Source organism: Scyliorhinus torazame, chromosome 8 (genome assembly GCF_047496885.1).
Source record: "Scyliorhinus torazame isolate Kashiwa2021f chromosome 8, sScyTor2.1, whole genome shotgun sequence".
Taxonomy (NCBI): domain Eukaryota; kingdom Metazoa; phylum Chordata; class Chondrichthyes; order Carcharhiniformes; family Scyliorhinidae; genus Scyliorhinus; species Scyliorhinus torazame.
This window is the reverse complement of record NC_092714.1, coordinates 44095263-44114938: the sequence shown is the minus strand read 5'-3', so window position 1 is coordinate 44114938 and position 19676 is coordinate 44095263. Positions and strand designations below refer to the sequence as shown.

Here is a 19676-nt window from a genome sequence, read left to right as displayed (position 1 = left end):
TACTGTTGTGTTTTGCACCTTGCTGAAAGCCATCTGCAATCGTGTATGTGTAGCTTGAAAGGTGAAAAGAACTCCAGAGAGTTAGGAACAAAGTTTCACTGGCAGATGAACAAAGAAATACAGGTGGTGGGAATGAGCACAGCAACTACAGCACACTTTCATTCTTCTCCAATACAAATTTATGTAATTAAGCGCTTTGGGGCTCCAGCATGCTAACTCTGTCACCACGACTACAAAACCCAAAGCGCAACCTGAGCAAAAATAAGGGCATTGGCTCTTGGTTCCTTTTTTTGGCGCCGTCCGATGAGTGGCTCTTTCCAGTTGTCAATCAAAAAGGCCGCTTGGCAAGGGGTTGATCACGTGAGCACTCTTGTGACGCACTGAGATGCCGCTGCCTATTGGGGGGTGGAAAGAGGGGGAGTGCGCATGCGAGCGCGCGGTGTGGGTGCAAGTGCGCCTGCGTGCGCGCTGTGGCAGGGAGTGCGCTTGCGTGATCGGTCTGCGGGTGCGCCCGCGCGGGGTGCAGTGCGCCTGCGTGCGCGTCGTGGTGGGGAGTGCGCCTGCGTGCTCGGCTCGTCTGTGTCGTGCGCTTGTTGCGCGGGGTGTGGGCGATGTGCGCCTGCGTTCGCGGGGTGTGGGCGATGTGCGCCTGCGTTCGCGGGGTTGTGGGTTTAGTGCGCCTGCGTGCGCGTTAGTTTTTTTTGGGGGGGGAGGGGAACGCGGTGACGCTATTGCGCCCGTACGCTGCTACGCGCAGGTAGGGGTTAGAAGCATGGCGGAAGAAGAGGAGTTTGATGTAGGGAGTCTGAGGAAAGAACTGGAATGGATAGAGAGCGAGCTGCGGATGTCCCTAGGCCAAGTCACCGCGTCCAACGAGTATTGCCTGAAGTTTTGTCGAGTGAGTGTGCTGTTCTGTCTGTGTTTTTGTGTTGTTGGGGGAGGGGAGGGTGTGTGTTGTTGGGGCGGAATCCAAGAGGCTGGGAGTGAGAGCTTCTTGACAGCCCACCCTCCCCCCTCCCCATTACACCGCAGAGCCAAAGTTACACCACAAAATGTGGATTGTTTCTCCCGGACTGGTTGCTTTCGCAGTCTATTCCCCTCCCCCACCCGTCCACCCCAAGAGCTAAATTGTGGGAGCAAGCGTATGATTTATTCTTGGGGAAAACTTTTTTTATCGTGTGTTATGTATGTATATTTTCTGCAGCTCGATTCACGATCATGGGTTGTGACAGTTCGCTCTCGCTTAATAAAATGTTTGTTTTTTCAGGTCAGTCGGTTGTATTTAACTACCATAACTGTTCAATCCCAATGGCGGAAACTAAAGTTTTTTTTGTAGATACCATGACATGGCTGTGCAATGCAAGTGAATAATTATTGTTGCCGCAGTTGATTAGAATTTGGTAATTGCAAATGGCTTTGAGCGCCTGAATGGTGTGGGGGGAGATAACTGGGTTCTTTGCTGGACCAAACTGATCAACTTGCAGCGAAAATATATGTGCAATTTGAAAACAACTGATCTTGTTTGTTCTTAATACTGTTTATTATGTTATGTTCCAGGGGCTTTTCACAGTAACTTCATTGAAGCCTACTTGTGACAAGTGATTATTATATTATATCCTGATGTAAACCTGAAGCTTTGCGATAACATATGAAGAGTATCTTACTTTTTTTCTCCTGATGTTTTACAATACAAAGTTGCAAAGTAATTTACAGGTCATTTGGCCCATGCGGGTGCGTGTGCTTCACAGAAGCCTCTTCCCATCCGTATATGGGCATAAATATTTGGATGTGATGCTATAAAGTGGTGTAATTTTTGATCCAAATGGTTTATGTCAACAATGAATGTGCTTCTATAGTGCTCAAATGCAGAGAAATGTCGCAGTGGATAGCAGATATAATATATTATAAATATCGCAGTGGAAGGGCAGCACGGTGGTGCAGTGGTTAGCACTGGGACTACAGCACTGAGGACCCGGGTTCGAATCCCGGCCCTGGGTCACTGTGTGGAGTTTGCGCATTCTCCCCGTGTCTGCGTGGGTTTCACCCCCACAACCCTCATGGCAGACTGGCACAAAAGGTGAAGTCACATGGGATCAGGGGTGAGCTGGCAAGATGGATACAGAACTGGCTAGGTCATAGAAGGCAGAGAGTAGCAATGGAAGGGTGCTTTTCTGATTGGAGGGCTGTGACTAGTGGTGTTCCACAGGGATCAGTACTGGGACCTTTGCTGTTTGTAGTATATATAAATGATTTGGAGGAAAATGTAACTGGTCTGATTAGTAAGTTTGCAGACGACACAAAGGTTGGTGGAATTGCGGATAGTGATGAGGACTGTCCGAGGATACAGCAGGATTTAGATCGTTTGGAGACTTGGGCGGAGAGATGGCAGATGGAGTTTAATCCGGACAAATGTGAGGTAATGCATTTTGGAAGGTCTAATGCAGGTAGGGAATATACAGTGAATGGTAGAACCCTTGAGTATTGAAAGTCAGAGAGATCTAGGTCCACAGGTCACTGAAAGGGGCAACACAGGTGGAGAAGGTAATCAAGAAGGCATACAGCATGCTTGCCTTCATTGGCCGGGGCATTGAGTATAAGAATTGGCAATTCATGTTGCAGCTGTATAGAACCTTAGTTAGGCCACACTTGGAGTATAGTGTTCAATTCTGGTTGCCACTCTACCAGAAGGATGTGGCGGCTTTAGAGAGGGTGCAGAAGAGATTGACCAGGATGTTGCCTGGTATGGAGGGCATTGGCTATGAGGAGCGGTTGAATAAACTCTGTTTGTTCCCACTGGAACAACGGAGGTTGAGGGGCGACCTGATAGAGGCCTACAAAATTATGAGTGGCATAGACAGAGTGGATAGTCAGAGGCTTTTCCCCAAAGTAGAGGGGTCAATTACTAGGGGGCATAGATTTAAGGTGCGAGGGGCAAGGTTTAGAGGAGATGTACGAGGCAAGTTTTTTTACACAGAGGGTAGTGGGTGCCTGGAACTCGTTGCCGGAGGAGGTGGTGGAAGCAGGGACGATAGTGACATTTAAGGGGCATCTTGACAAATACATGAATAGGATGGGAAGAGAGGGATACGGACCCAGGAAGTGCAGAAGATTTTAGTTTCGACGGGCAGCATGGTCGGCACAGGCTTGGAGGGCCGAAGGGCCTGTTCCTGTGCTGTACTTTTCTTTGTTCTTTAATCCAAAGATGTGCAGGGTAGGTGGATTGACCACGCTAAACTGCCCCTTTATTGGAAAAAAAAATTGGGTACTCTAAATTTGTATTAAAACAATATCGCAGTGAATACCAGATAGATATTATTATGAACACTGGACTGGGTTAAAGGGGGTTAAGGAAAACAATGGAGATACTCTTCGGGTATTTGAAGGCAAAACAGACGATTGCAAGGTTGAGATCATAAGTTCCAAAAGGCAACATGGCAGTGTCAAATATACGGGTGCACAGGATATTTGGACAATCCCAGTTTTCTTAATTACATTTTGGAGGTGCTGCAATTATGGACACATGGTGTTATAAACATTGCCTGTTACTTATATCCATATAGTTATAGGGAATAAGTAAAGCCAGGAAGAACGTTTCTCATATTTATACTTTTCTCTTACAATTTGCTGTATGGCTGAATCTTGATGCTTGAATTCACAGCACCTGCTTGCTGCTGGTTTTCCCATGTGTGCTAATGACACCCAGCACTACCTCACCATCACCTCTCTCGACCTCTCCACTATCTCTAAATTATAAGACTACTTGTCTGACATCCGATACTGGATAAGTAGAAATTTCTTCCTAGTTAAGTATTGGGCGGACCAAATCCATCACCTTTGGACTCGCACTACAAGCTCCATTTCCTAGCCACTGACTGACTGACTCCATTCCTGTTCCTGGCTGAACCAGACTCTTCACAACTTGGGTTTCAGATTTGATCCTGAGATCTATCTGTGCCATTACCAAGATAGCCTATTTCCATCTCCATAACATCTCTTGCCTTTGCCTCAGCTTATCTGCTGTTGAAACCTTCATTCATGGCTATGTTACCTTTGGACTTGACTGTTTCCAAAAACTCCTGACAGCTTCCCAGGTTCTGTCACTAAACAAGATCATCTAAAACCTTGTCCTTGGCTTAACTCGCATCCAGCCCTGTTTACCTGTCACTCTTATGCTTTGTAACCTACATTGGCTCTTGTTTAAATAATTTGATTTTAAAATTCTCATCCTTGTTTTTGTATTCCTCCATGACTTCCCCTTTCCCTAATTCTGTAATCTTCAGCCATAACTCTCCAGGATGTTGGCATTTCTCGAATTCTAGTCTCTCAAACAGCCTTGCTTTTAAGTGTTCAATTATTGTAACATCTCCACCTCTTTTCCTTCCTTTTGAGATGCCCCTTAAGATGTACCCCTTTGACCAAGCTTTTGGCCACCTGTACTAATATTTCCTTGAGTTACTCAGTGTCAATATTTTGCTTTATTATGCTTCTGTGAAGTACCTTGGGGAATTTTAATATGGTAAAAGCACAGTGTTGATACAGATTTTTGTATTTGTAAGAGCTGTTCCTGTTTATTTCTTTTGTTCCCATTTCTTTTTATTATTTTGGTCCATACAATCGAGATGTTCCTTTCAGCAGAAGTCTCAAATTTGAAACAGCCTACTTGCCAGGATGCTATATTCCCAAGTTTTGCATTTTGGAAAGGGCAAGACAGATTCTTTGGTACTTAGTGGATCTTGGGAACCAGCTTTGGAGGTATTCTGTTCGATTGGTTAACTGGCAGCCTGGTGAGTTGACCAGAATAGTGTCCAGCCTGAATATGGTCAGTAATTGGTTCCCCTCTCTCCTGCTTGCTGAAGTGAAATAACTGTTCAACTGTTCTGAAAGTAGTGAGTGCTTGGCACATCCTTTGCTGTGATGGTGAAATGATTCTGAGTCTGCAGAGAAAATAGACAACCTTGCCAGAGAGAACCATCTCTAAGTCTAGAAGGAAGTAGTACCAAAATGAAAACCTGAACTTCAGAATGAGACTGACTAAAGTAATTCACGTGCTACCTTCTTTGTGTACTTGCTCTTGTGTATGGGGTGAGTTGGGAAAGGGGTCGTAGGTGGTCAGTTACACTTTGTCTGTTTAATTATAACTATATAATAAAAGGCCAAGTGGGGCTGGAATTGTCAACGTGCTAGCCCAGGGTGTCATGTTATGTTACAACATATTTCTTCTATGACTTAATTTTCCTAGATTAGTTATTGTTTTGCCATTACACTTCCTTAATTGAACTCCTAAAATTTAAGTTTCACAATGGCAAAATCGTTGTTCTGTCAACAACAACTTGGAAATTAGGAATTGCCCAAGCTTGTCGAGCAGATTTATTTTTGGCTATCGATGGCTTTTGATTGGATGCTCAAATGCCTTGTAACAGGATTAAATAAGTGCTGGTATTGGGTCTTATTTCTTTCATACAAATTGATCTATTGATTGTGGTGGAGAACTGTATCGCTGAACTCTTGATCCAAGACCAACAGGACTGCCCAAGGGTATGTGATAGTCCAGAAACTGTGGGTATTGTATGCATCAACATCTGTGGCACTTGTCTGAAAACCATAACAAATATTTGCTATTTTATAAGTGCCCTAAATGAGGCTAGCTTCCCCTGCTGGTTTATTTGCAGGTACTTAACTTTCAGTGGTTCAGTGCTAGATTATAACAATAGTAATAATAATCACTTATTGTCACAAGTAGGCTTCAATGAAGTTACTGTGAAAAGCCCCTAGTCGCCACATTCCGGCGCCTGTGGGGAGGCTGCTACGGGAATTGAACCCGTGCTGCTGCCTTGTTCTGCATTACAAGTCAGCTATTTAGCCCAATGTTTTGTGATCGTAAGTTGAATTTGCGTATCTAATATAGTTTGCTTCAGATAACTCCAAGTCTGTCTTTTCACTGAAGAATACTTTAATTAAGAAAAGTATAAAACAACAGAAGTAAGGGCTAAATTTCAAAAATACAGAAATTATTAGAGGCAAAGGCAATAAACCTGACTAGCTGCTTTAAGTAATCAAAATTAAATAAATAAATCTTTGTCAATGAGAGAAATATTCAACATAAATTAACTGGAGCAATAAAACTAACAAATGTAAATTCAGTTATGGTACAGTAAATAAGTAAAGAATAGATAATGCAAACATTAGCAGCACAAAGGTAGGAATTTATGAACAGTGAGACTGTCCTGAATGAACACACCAATAGGAAATATAATTTGGAGTCGTTTTGGCTCCCGAGTTGTTAAGCTGATGTGCAAGGGTGGCACGGTAGCACAGTGGTTAGCACTGTTACTTCACAGCGCCAGGGTCCCAGTTCAATTCACTGTCACTTTGTATGGAGTCTGCATGTTCTTCCTGTGTTTACTTGGGTTTCCTCTCGGTGCTCCAGTTTCCTCCCACAAGCCCCGAAAGACGTCTTGTTAGGTGAATTGGACATTCTGAATCCTCCCTCAGTGTACCTGAACAGGCACATAAAGGAGGAGGAGAAATACCAGTGCCCTCTAGAACACAGTCATTGAAGGTACAGAAAGTTGGGTGTGCAACTGTCGGTCAGAGGGGTAGGGGGAAACCTATCGACGGCAGGGAAAGAGGAAACCACAGAATCTGGTTCTGTGGAATGGGTATGATGCAGAAGAGCCAGAAAAGCAGGAAAAGTATATAGCACAGTGGGCTAAATAGCTGGCTTGCAATGCAGAACAATGCCAGCAGCGCGGGTTCAATTCCTGTACCGGCCTCCCCAAACAGGCGCCGGAACATGACGACTAAGGGCTTTTCACATTAACTTCAGTGAAGCCTATTTGTGACAATAAGCGATTATTATGATTCTTCAATAAGGAATGCAAAAAGGAAGGTGGAAAGAAAACAGTGAGACTTTTTCAAAATGTAATCAGAGTGTGTGGTAATAGGAGGCTATAACGAATGAGAAGGAAATGGCAGACCTGTTAAATTAATTTGTATCCTTTGTATAGTAGATGTAAATAACAAAATACCAGATACACAAGGCAACCTAAAAATAAGCCGAGCAAATTATTAGGTTGAATGAAAGTTTTTTTTATTGAAGAAAGTAATGAAAACAATGGGATTAAAACCGCGTTGGTCGCACTCTTCCAACATTCTCTAAGTTGAGGCTATGTTCTTGTGAATTTCAAATACCGTTCTATTTTTCTGAAGGGGTAGAGGGACAAGAGCACCTGCAGACTTGTTAGTTTAGTCTCAGTTATGGAAAAATTACTGGAATCTGTCGTCATCAACCGAGTAATGGCACTATCTGAATATAAGAAATAGGAGTGCGAGTAGGCCATTTGGCCCATCAAGCCCGCTCTGTCTTTCAGTAAAATCATAGCTGATTCTATTATGGCGTTAACTGCGCTTTCCTGCCTGCGCCCCATGACACTTGATTCCCTTGTGGATTAAAAATCTATATTTTCATAGAATCCCTACAGTGCAGAAAGAGGCCCACCGAATTTGTACCGGCCCTCCGAAAGAAAACCTTACCCAGGCCTTATCCCCACCTAACCTAATCTTTGGACACAGAGGGGCAATTTAGAATAGCCAATCCACCTAATCTGCACATATTTGGGAAACCAGAGGAAACCCATTCAGGTACTGAGAATGTGCAAATTCCACACAGACTGTCACCTGAGATCCAAATCGAATCCGGGCCCCAGGCACAGTGAGGCAGAAGTGCTAACCACTGTGCCAACGTATTTGATGTCATAGCATCCACTGCTGTGTGTGGGAGAGAATTCCAAAGGCCAACAACCATCAGAAGATATTATTTCTCATCTCCATCTTAAATGGGAGACCCCTGATTTTGAAACTGCGCCCCAAGTTCTAGATTCTCCGATATGGGGAAGCACGCTCTTCATCTCTACTCTGTCAAGCCCCTCAGAATCTTGTATGTTTCAAACATAGAACATTACAGCGCAGTACAGGCCCATCGGCCCTCGATGTTGCGCCGACCTGTGAAACCACTCTAAAGCCCATCTACACTATTCCCTTATCGCCCATATGTCTATCCAATGACCATTTGAATGCCTTTAGTGTTGGCGAGTCCACTACTGTTGCAGACAGGGCATTCCACATCCTTACTACTCTCGGAGTAAAGAACCTACTTCTGACATCTGTCCTATATCTATCTCCCCTCCATTTAAAGCTATGTTCCCTCCTGCTGGACATCACCATCCGAGGAAAAAGGCTCTCTCTGTGCACCCTATCTAATCCTCTGATCATCTAGTATGCCTCAATTAAGTCACCTCTTAACCTTCTTCTCTCTAATGAAAACAGCCTCAAGTCCCTCAGCCTTTCCTCATAAGATCTTTCCTCCATACCAGGCAACATTCTGGTAAATCTCCTCTGCATCCTTTCCAATGCTTCCACATCCTATAATGCGGCGACCAATATTGCACGCAATACTCCAAATGCGGCCGCACCAGAGTTTTGTACAGCTGCAACATGACCTCATGGCTCCGAAACTCAATCCTTCTACCAATAAATGCTAACACACCATACGCCTTCTTAACAACCCTCTCAACCTGGGTGGCAACTTTCAGAGATCTCTCTCTCATCCACACTACCAAGAATCTTACCATTAGCCCAGTACTCTGTCTTCCTGTTATTCCTTCCAAAATGAATCACCTCACATTAAACTCCATTTGCCACCTCTCAGCCCAGCGCTGCAGCTTATCTATGTCCCTCTGTAACTTGTAACATCCTTCCGCACTGTCCACAACTCCACCGACTTTAGTGTCATCTGCAAATTGACTCACCCATCCTTCTACGCCCTCCTCCAGGTCTTTTATAAAAATGACAAATAGCAGTGGCCCCAAAACAGATCCTTGTGGTACACCACCAGTAACTGGACTCCAGTCTGAACATTTCCCATCAACCACCACCCTTTGTCTTCTTCCAGCTAGCCAATTTCTGATCTAAACTGCTAAATCACCCTGAATCCCATGCCTCCGTATTTTCTGCAGTAGCCTACCGTGGGGAACCTTATCAAACGCTTTACTGAAATCCATATACACCACATCACCTGCTTTACCCTCATCCACCTGTTTGGTCACCTTCTCAAAGAACTCAATAAGGTTTGTGAGGCACGACCTACCCTTCACAAAACCGTGTTGCCTATCTCTAATCAAATTATTCCTTTCCAGATGAATATACATCCTATCTCTTATAAACCTTTCCAAGACTTTGCCCACAACAGAAGTAAGGTTCACTGGTCTATAGTTACCGGGGTTGTCTCTACTCCCTTTCTTGAACAAGGGGACATCATTTGCTATCCTCCAGTCTTCTGGCACTATTCCTGTAGACAAAGATGACTTAAAGATCAAAGGCTCAGCAATCTCCTCCCTAGCTTCCCAGAGAATCCTAGGATAAATCCCATCTGGCCCAGGGGACTTATCTATTTTCACACTTTCCAGAATTGCTAGCACCTCCTCCTTATGAACTTCAAGTCCTTCTAGTCTAGTAGCCTGAATCTCAGTATTCTCCTTGACAACATTGTCTTTTTCCTGTGTGAATACTGACAAAAAATATTCATTTAGCACCTCTCCTATCTCCTCGAACTCCACACACAACTTCCCACTACTGTCCTTGACTGGCCCTACTCTTACCCTAGTTATTCTTTTATTCCTGACATATCTATAGAAAGCTTTAGGGTTATCCTTGATCCTATCTGCCAAAGACTTCTCTTGTGCCCTCCTGGCTCTTCTTAGCCCTCTCTTTAGGTCCTTCCTAGCTAACTTGTAACTCTCGAGCGCCCTAACTGAATCTTCATGTCTCATCTTTACATAAGCCTCCTTCTTCCTCTTGACAAGTGTTTTGACTGCTTTAGTAAACCACGGTTCCCTCGCTCGACCACTCGACCTGGGACCCTGGCGCTGTGAAGCCACAGTGCAATCCACTTCTGCCACCGTTTTGCCCTAAACAAACAGATCTCCTTTCATTCTTCTAAACTCGGAGGAGCATACGCTCAACCTGCTTGATCTTTCCTCGTATGAAAACCCCTTCACCCCATGAATAAGCCAAGTGAACTGCTTCCAATTCTTTAACTAAGGAGACCAAAACTGTACACAGTACTCCAGGTGGGGTCTCCCCAATACCCTATGCGGTCAAAGCACGACTTCTGTGCTTTTACACTCCTCCCTCTTGCAACAAAGGCCAGCATTCCATTTGTCTTCCTAATTACTTGCTAAACATAGAACATACAGTGCAGAAGGAGGCCATTCGGCCCATCGAGTCGACACCGACCCACTTTAGCCCTCACTTCCACCCTATCCCAGTAACCCCTCCTAACCTTTTTGGTCACTAAGGGCAATTTAGCATGGCCAATCCACCTTACCTGCACGTCTTTGGACTGTGGGAGGAAACCGGAGCACCCGGAGGAAACCCACGCAGACACGGGGAGAACGTGCAGACTCCGCACAGACAGTGACCCAGCAGGGAATCGAACCTGGGACCCTGGCACTGTGAAGCCACAGTGCTATCCACTTCTGCTACCGTGTTGCCCTAAACTTACTTGCCATACCTGTAGACTAATTTTGAGATTCTGATAAAAGGGCAGCCTGATCTCCCTGTACTGTAGCATTCTTGTGTCTCTCTTCATTTAAGTAATATTCTGCTTTTCTATTCTTCCTAACAAATTGGCAGCCTCACTCACATTATACTCCATCTGCCAAATTTTTGCCCACTCACTTAACCTATCTATAACCTTTGCAGTAGTAACGTGAATATAAAATTGATTGAGCAATAGGAACGGAGGCTGGAGGAAGTTTGTAGTGGAGTTCCCTAGGGGTTGGTATTGGGACCCTGGCTTTTCCTGATCTATATTAATGATCTAGATCTTGATGTGCAGGGGATAATTTCAAAGTTTGAGGATGATGAGGACAGTGGAGAACTTCAAAAGGACATAGACAAGCTGGTGGAGTGGACACATAGTGGCTGTGAAGTTCAATGTGGAGAAGTGAGGGGATGCAATTTGGTAAGAAGAACATGAGTGATATAAAATCAGGGGTAAAATATACAGTATTCTGGATTTTATTAATATTGTACGTGAGCAAGGAGATAATGTTTAACTTATATAAGACACTAGTTAGACCTCACCTGAATATTGTGTACAGTTTTGGACACCACACCACAGGAAGGATGTGAATGTGCCTGAGAGAGTGCAGGTATGAGAAACTTCAGTATAGAGGAGAGATTGGGACTGTTCTTGGAAAGAAGGAGGATGACATGTTTTGATAGAGATGTTCAAAATCCTGAGGGGGCTGGACAGAGAAGATAGGAAGAAACTGTCCCCACTCGTAAAAGGATCAAGAACAAGAGGGTACAGATTTAAAATAATTTGGAAAATAAGCATATTTGATGTGAGAAAAACCTTTTTCACACGAGTGGTTTGGATCTGGAATGCTCTGCCTGGGAACATGGTGGGAGCAGGTTAATTCGAGGCATTCAACAGGGTATTGGGTCGTTACTTGAATTGAAACAAAGTGTATGGGAAAAAGGATGGAGAGTGGTACTAAATCACTAAATATTCATTTGGAAAGTCAGTGAAGACATGATGTGTCGAAAGGCCTGTGCTGTAACAATTCTGTGACTCTGCTTTGCAGCCGCCTTGCAACTTGCTTTTCTACCTATCTTTGTATCATTAGTAAATTTGGCCACACTACAGTCAGCCTTGTCATCCAAATCAATAACCTAGATTGCAAATATTTAATGCCTCAGCAATGATCCCTGTGGCACTCACTAGTTAGTTTGTCGGCCTAGAATTTATCCCAACTCTGCTTCCTGTTAATTAGTCAGCAGGATAGAGGATTGGCTGCGTGTCTTAGGGTGGCACGGCAGCATAGTGGTTAACACTGTTGTTTCACAGCACCAGCGTCCAGAGATCGATTCCTGGCTTGGGTCACTGCCCGTGTCTGCGTGGGTTTCCTCCGGCGCTCCTGTTGCGCCCCACAAGTCCTGAAAGACGTGCTGTTAGGTGATTTGGACATTCTGATATCTCCCTCCGTATTCCCGAACAGGCGGCGGCTAGGGGCTTTTCACAGTAACTTCATTGCAGTGTTAATGTAAGCCTACTTGTAACACTAATAAACATTATTATTATTATTATCCATGCTAATATATCACCCCTATCACTTGGGGCACTTATCTTGTGCTGTAACCCATGACCCGGGTTCAATTCCAGCCTTGAGTCACTGTCTCTGTGGAATTTGCACATTTTTCTCGTGTCTGCGTGGGTTTTCTCCGGGTGCTCCGGTTTCCTCCCACAGTCCAAAGATGTGCAGGTTAGGTGGATAATAGCCATTCGGACCATAAAGTCTGCACTGACACTCCGAAAGAGCACCCTACCTCGGCCCATGCTCCCCCCATCCCCAAAACCCACCTAATCTTTGGACACAAATGGGCAGTTTAGCAAGACTAATCCACCTAACCTGCACATCTTCGGACTGTGGAAGGAAACCAAAACGGCGGCGGCACAATGGCACAGTGGTTAGTTAGCACTGCTGCCTCACAGCGCCAGGGAGCCGGGTTCAATTCTGGCCTTGGGTGTCTGTCTGTGTCGACTTTGTACATTCACCCCATGTCTGCGTGGCTTTCTTCCTCGGGTCCTTTGGTTCTTCTCACAGTCCAAAGATATACTGGTTAGGTGGATCGGCCATGCTAAGTTGCTCCTTGCTGTCCAGGGATGTACAAGTTAGGTTTCGGGGATAGGATGGAGTAGTGGACCCAGGTAGGTACTCTTTTGGAGGGTCAGTGCAGACCTGATGGGCTGAATGGTTCCTTCTGCACTGTAGGGTTTCTACGGTTCAATTCCATGGTTTTGGGAACCTCATGCAGACTACGGGGAGAATGTACAAACACCACACAGTCACCCAAGGTCCAAATTGAGCGCTAATCCCTGGTGTTGTGAGGCAGCAGTGCTAACCAGCGTGCCACCTTGTTAAATATGTTTTTGCCTTGGTTACTTAAATTATTTTATTCATTTATAATTATCACAATTAAATATTGTGTTCTGATGTTTCAGTAAGACGCTTGTGGAAGCTTGTAAAGTTTAATGTAAAGCATTTATTAAGGAAAGTTATTTTTGAAATATAAAACTTTGAAACCAGTTATCATTTAACTTAACATTTAACTTTATTAGCTGAACATTGACATTTAACTGCCTCAACGTTTACAAATTTCTTGCCATAGAATATATTTTCTCATTTAAACACAGTAGCAGTCCTGTTTATTTGTAAAAGGGAAGGGGAGGGTTTTGACAATTGTTAATTGACAAGCTCAACGTTGAAAGCAGCAGTTTCTGAAGCGCAGTGTCCTGGCACACCACCTCTGACATCATTTCAGAATGTTCTTTGGCAGTACACTCTTAGGGATGGGTGATTGGTTTGCTGCAATACCTGTCAGACAGATAGTTCACATTAGCTTGCAGGAGGCTTGTATATATCAACTTAGGCATTATATTTTGTTGAAGCATTTGAAGTAATCACTGAGGCGTTTAAGGATGAACATTACATCAGGGAGACTTGTAAACAACTCAGCATAAAATACATTGCAAAATCCAAATATACTTTAGTTCTGAATCAGCTGGTAGGACCATGTGCTAGCATTAGTGCCCTTGAAGGAGTCAATAGCACCAGTATCGAAGCCATGATAATCCGAAACCAACTCCTCTGGGCTGCCCATACGTTTAGGGTGTCAGACTCGCTATTGCCAAAGCAAATCTTCTTCACTCAGCTCAAGGAAGGTTCCCAAACAAGAGGAGGTCAAAGGAAGCCCTTCAAAGCCACCTTGTAGGCTTACCTCAAGAAATGCACATAGATGTCAATTCCTGGGAGACCTTTGCTTGGAGTAACTTCCTGACTGAAGGGATACAATTCTTCGAGAACACTGATGGCAAGAGGAGGCCCGGCAAAGGAGCCTGAGAAAGGAATACCCTCGACCTAGCATCCAAGGACCCATCCCACCTTTTGGAAACTCCTGCCAAGTGAGTGATTGAAGATGCGGATTTAGCATTGGAATCATCAGCCATGCAAGAGCCCACAGAACCCGTGGCCAGTAACCCGGAGTATCGTAGGTGGACAATCATTCTCGTTACCGAGTGATCACGGCATTCTATCCATTATAGTTCCTTTAATGGAATTAACACCCTTGTGACAAACCAAAGTTTAAAAAACATAATTCTTTCACCTTCTGTGACTTCAAACTCACTTTATACAGTGAAGCAGTGTTTTTCAAACGTTTGTTCCTGAGGACCCATTTTTGCCGACCGTCACAACCCACAATTTTTGCTTACTTTTAATGCGGCAGGTGAGCCTGCTTGGTCCTCGCAATCTCACTTGCTTTGTCATTCAATGTTACATTTCTATATGGGTTATTCATCAGAGATCCTGGAGCTCTCACCACCACTGCTTTGTCCTGTTGTGGACTCTCCTGTTCAGCACACCACCACTGCTTTATCCTGCTGTGGATTCTCCTGAGCCATTCTCTCCAGCAGGTTTAGTTGTGAGATCCTGGCCTGTTGGTGTCTCTGGTCCTCTCTTCCTTATTACAAAATGATCCATTTTAAATTTTACAGTCCTGTTGCTTGTTTGCTGCTGACAAAATGGAGGAATTGCAATCGCGCCCAGAGCACGTGATGTCAGTGTTCGGGGAGCGTGACCTGTTCTCTACCACCACTTCAGGCAGGAAGACTGCATTTAATTAAAAACAAATAGTCTCTTGGGTCAGCGCGTTGACCTCAGGAGGAGGCGGTGTTTCTCGCTGGGCTCTGGGAATGCGCAATGTTGAGCGTGCGCGCATGCGCGTCGCGGCTGTCATTTCTAAAGCTGGATGTCGCTGACATTTTAAAAGCTAGCTGCTGCTGCCGTTGTGCATTAATTCCCGCAATCGGGAATGCCGCGATGGATGGCTCCGACTTTGAAAATGACTGCAGTAAAGTACCCTTTTAATGGAATTAACAGCCTCATGACAAACCAAAAGTTTTTTTTAAAACTTCCTTTCATTTTATTTGCATTTTAAACATATTTATAGACGCTAAGCACTCATTATAAAACTTTAACCCACCAAAAAGAATGTCTCCCGATATCTCCTGCCTCTGCTAAACTGAAAAAGTTCTGTATAAATAAAAAGCTGTAAAAACAGACCAAATATCCGGGTAAGTGGCCCATGTTAGTGCTGTGGCTGGATTTGTCATTCAGCAGCGCAGGCCTTCAAGCAGGGAGAAACAAACAGCCGGGAGTTTGAACGCCCCTGAACACCCACACTTCCGGGTCGTCACGTCATGCATGTGCGACACACCAGCGACTTCAAGTCACGAATCCTGCAGGAAATTAGGGGCCATGTTGATTTGGCCTGATTGTGTTATAAACTTTAATGTTTCGCTGCTTACTACATCCTTAATATTGGATTCTAGCATTTTTCCAGTGACCAGGTGTTTGACTAACTGGCCTATAATTTCTAGTTTTCTGTCTCCTTTTTTGAATAGAGGTGTTACTTCTGACCACATCTGCAGCAAGTGTTGGCTGCTCGAGGAACTTCGGCTCAGAATTGATGAGTTGGAGACCGAGCTGCACACACTGCGGCACATCAGGGAGGGGGGAAATTACCTGGACGCTTTGTTTCAGGAGGCAGTCACACCCGGTAGAATAAGTACTGTTAATTCGGTCAGTGGTCAGAGACAGAGTGGTGTGACTGCAAGGGAGGCAGGTAGGGGGATCCTGAGTTTAGGAGTTGAGGAGCCCCAGCCCTTGACCTTGTCCAACAGGTATGAGGTACTTGCTCCCTGTGTGGATGAGGAGGAGGACTGTAGGGAGGATGCGTTGACTGACCACTGCACCGTGGTACAGGAAACCATTCAAGAGGGGGGGGAGCAAAAAGACAAGTGGTAGTTGTAGGGGATTCTATAATTAGGGGGATTGATGGCATCCTTTGTAAGCCAGATCGAGAGTCCAGCATGGTATGTTGCCTGCCCGGTGCCAGGGTGAGGGACATCTCTGATCGGCTTGAAAGGATTTTGGAGAGGGAGGGGGAGGATCCAGTTGTTGTGGTCTACGTTGGGACTAACAACATAGGTAAGACTAGGAAAGAGGACCTGTTTGGGGATTATCAAACACTAGGGACTAAATTAAAGAACAGGTCCTCCAGGGTTATAATCTCTGGATTACTACCTGAGCCACGTGCCAATTGGCATAGGGTTGAGAAAATTAGGGAAGTTAACACGTGGCTAAAGGAGTGGTGCGGGAAAGAGGGATTCCATTTCATGGGGCATTGGCATAAGTACTGGGGCAGGAGGGACCTGTACGGTTGGGACGGTCTTCACCTGAACCATTCTGGGACCAGTGTTCTAGCGAATAGGATAAATAGGTTGGTCACAAGGACTTTAAACTAGCAAGTTGGGGGGAAGGGAAGGGTAAAGCTATGGACAGTATAATGGTTAATGGAGAGCAAGGCAGCAGGTTACGTGACAGGTTATTATGTAGAGATATGGGTTCAAAGACAAGGAAAATTAGGAGAAAGGGTAAGAGGAAAAATAAATTGCGAAAAGTTACTGATCAAGGTGTTAGGATTCATAACAAAGACATAAAAAACAGCATAAGTGTACTTTACCTGAATGCTCGTAGTATACGAAATAAGGTAAATGAGTTGATTGCGCAAATCATCGTGAATGACTATGATTTAGTGGCCATTACTGAAACATGGTTAAAAGATGGTCACGACTGGGAGTTAAATATCCAAGGGTATCAGACTATACGAAAGGATAGAATGGACGGTAAGGGCGGTGGTGTAGCTTTGTTGTTTAAGGATGGCATCCGGGCAATAGTAAGGGATGATATTGGTGCTATGGAGGACAAGGTTGTATCAATTTGGGTGGAAATCAGGAATAGTAAGGCGAAAAGGTCACTGATAGGAGTAGTCTATAGGCCACCAAATAGTAACAGGATGGTAGGGCAGGCAATAAGCAAAGAAATAACGGATGCATGTAGAAATGGTACAGCGGTTATCATGGGAGATTTTAATCTGCATGTCGATTGGTTTAACCAGGTTGGTCAAGGCAGCCTTGAGGAGGAGTTTATAGAATGTGTCCGGGATAATTTCCTGGAGCAGTATGTAATGGAACCTACAAGGGAAAAAGCGGTCCTAGATCTGGTCCTGTGTAATGAGGCAGGATTGATTAATGATCTCATAGTTCAGGATCCTCTTGGAAGGAGCGACCACAATATGGTGGAATTTAAAATACAGTTGGAGGATGACAAGGTAAAATCAAACACTAGTGTTTTGTGCTTAAACAAAGGCGATTACAATGGGATGATAGACAAACTAGCTAAGGTAGACTGGGAGCAAAGACTTCATGGTGAAGCAGTTGAGGAACAGTGGAGAACCTTCCGAGTGTTCAGGAAAGGTTCATACCGACAAAAAAGAAAGACGGCCTTCAAGCAGGAAGAAAAAAAACAGCCGGGAGTTTGAACAATTGTTACTAGTTGAGCTACTAGTTGTTACTACCACCAAGAAGGTAGTGATGGGCAAGCTAATGGGTCTAAAGGTAGACAAGTTTCCTGGACTTGATGGAATGCATCCCAGAGCGCTAAAAGAGATGGCTAGGGAAATTGCAAATGCACTAGTGATAATTTACCAAAATTCACTAGACTCTGGGGTGGTCCCGGCGGATTGGAAATTAGCAAACGTGACACCACTGTTTAAAAAAGGAGGTAGGCAGAAAGCGGGTAATTATAGGCCGGTAAGCTTAACTTCGGTTGTAGGGAAAATGCTGGAATCTATCATTAAGGAGGAAATAGCGGGGCACCTGGAGGGAAATGGTCCCATTGGACAGATGCAGCATGGGTTCATGAAGGGTAGGTCGTGTCTGACTAATTTGGTAGAATGTTTTGAGGACGTTATCAGTGCAGTAGATAACGGGGAGCCAATGGATGTTGTATATCTAGATTTCCAGAAAGCTTTTGACAAGGTGCCACACAAAAGGTTGCTGCATAAACTAAAGATGCATGGCATTGAGGGTAAAGTGGTAGCATGGGTAGAGGATTGGTTAACTAACAGAAAGCAGAGAGTGGGGATAAATGGGTGTTGCTCTGGTTGGCAACCTGTAACTAGTGGGGTCTCTCAAGGATCAGTGTTGGGCCCGCAGTTGTTCACAATTTACATAGATGATTTGGAGTTGGGGACCAAGTGCAATGTGTCAAAGTTTGTAGACGACACGAAGATGAGTAGTAAAGCAAAAAGTGCAGAGGATACCGGAAGTCTGCAGAAGGATTTGGATAGGTTAACTGAATGGGCTAGGGTCTGGCAGATGGAATTCAATGTTGCCAAGTGTGAGGCTATCCATTTTGGGAGGAATAACAGCAGAATGGATTATTATTTAAATGGTAAGATGTTAAAACATGCTGCTGTGCAGAGGGACCTGGGTGTGCTGGTGCACGAGTCGCACAAAGTTGGTGTGCAGGTGCAACAGGTGATTAAGAAGGCTAATCGAGTTTTGTCTTTCATTGCTAGAGGGATGGAGTTCAAGACTAGGGAAGTTATGCTGCAATTGTATAAGGTGTTGGTGAGGCCACATCTGGAGTATTGTGTTCAGTTTTGGTCTCCTTACCTGAGAAAGGACATATTGGCACTGGAGGGAGTGCAGAGGAGATTCACTAGGTTGATCCCAGAGTTGAGGGGATTAGATTATGACGAGAGGTTGAGTAGACTGGGACTGTACTCATTGGAGTTTAGAAGGATGCGGGGGGGATCTTATTGAAACATATAAAATTATGAAGGGAATTGATAGGATAGATGCGGGCAGGTTGTTTCCACTGGCGGGTGAAAGCAGAACTAGGGGGCATAGCCTCAAAATAAGTGGAAGTAGATTTAGGACCGAGTTTAGGAGGAACTTCTTCACCCAAAGGGTTGTGAATCTCTGGAATTCTTTGCCCAGTGAAGCAGTTGAGGCTCCTTCTTTAAACGTTTTTAAGAAAAAGATAGATACCTTTCTAAAGAATAAAGGGATTCGGGGATATGGTGTACGGGCCGGAGAGTGGAGCTGAGTCCACAAAGATCAGCCTTGATCTCATTGAATGGCGGAGCAGGCTCGAGGGGCCAGATGGCCTACTCCTGTTCCTAGTTCTTACGTTCACTGGGACCTTTCCAGAATCTTGGGAATTTTGGGTGATTGCAACCAATGCATCCATCATCTTTGCAGCCACTTTTTAAAGAAAGATCCTAGGATGCAGGTCACCAGGCGCAGAGGACCTGTCGGCCAATAATCCTATTAGTTTTCCTAGTCCCTTTTCTCTAGTGATAATTGTTTTAAATTCCTCCATCCCTTTCTCACCTTGATGTTTTACGATCCTTGGGATGCTTTTTGTGTCTTGTACTGAACAAATATGAGATGATCAGAGTTAGGCATTTCTGATGGGCTATGTCTCATAGAACATACAGTGCAGAAGGAGACCATTCGGCCGATCGTGTCTGCACCGACCCACTTAAGCCCTCACTTCCATCCTACCCCCATAACCCAACAACCACTCCTAACCCTTTTTGGACGCTCAAGGGCAATTTATCATGGCCAATCCACCTAACCACATCTTTGGACTGTGGGAGGAAACTGGAGCACCCAGAGGAAACCCACACAGACACTG

The 19676-nt window shown here is 44.6% G+C and overlaps 1 protein-coding gene across 1 annotated transcript in view; it reads left to right on the top strand.

Annotated features, from left to right (window-relative positions):
* The first annotated feature begins 748 nt into the window (after positions 1-748).
* Positions 749-19676, top strand: part of LOC140427794 (zinc finger protein 654-like) — a 71600-nt gene continuing 52672 nt past the window's right edge. The window contains exon 1 of the mRNA XM_072513459.1: positions 749-898. Within this exon, the coding sequence (XP_072369560.1) occupies positions 773-898 (126 nt within the window). The 5' untranslated portion in view covers positions 749-772. The remainder of the gene's footprint in view (positions 899-19676) is intronic.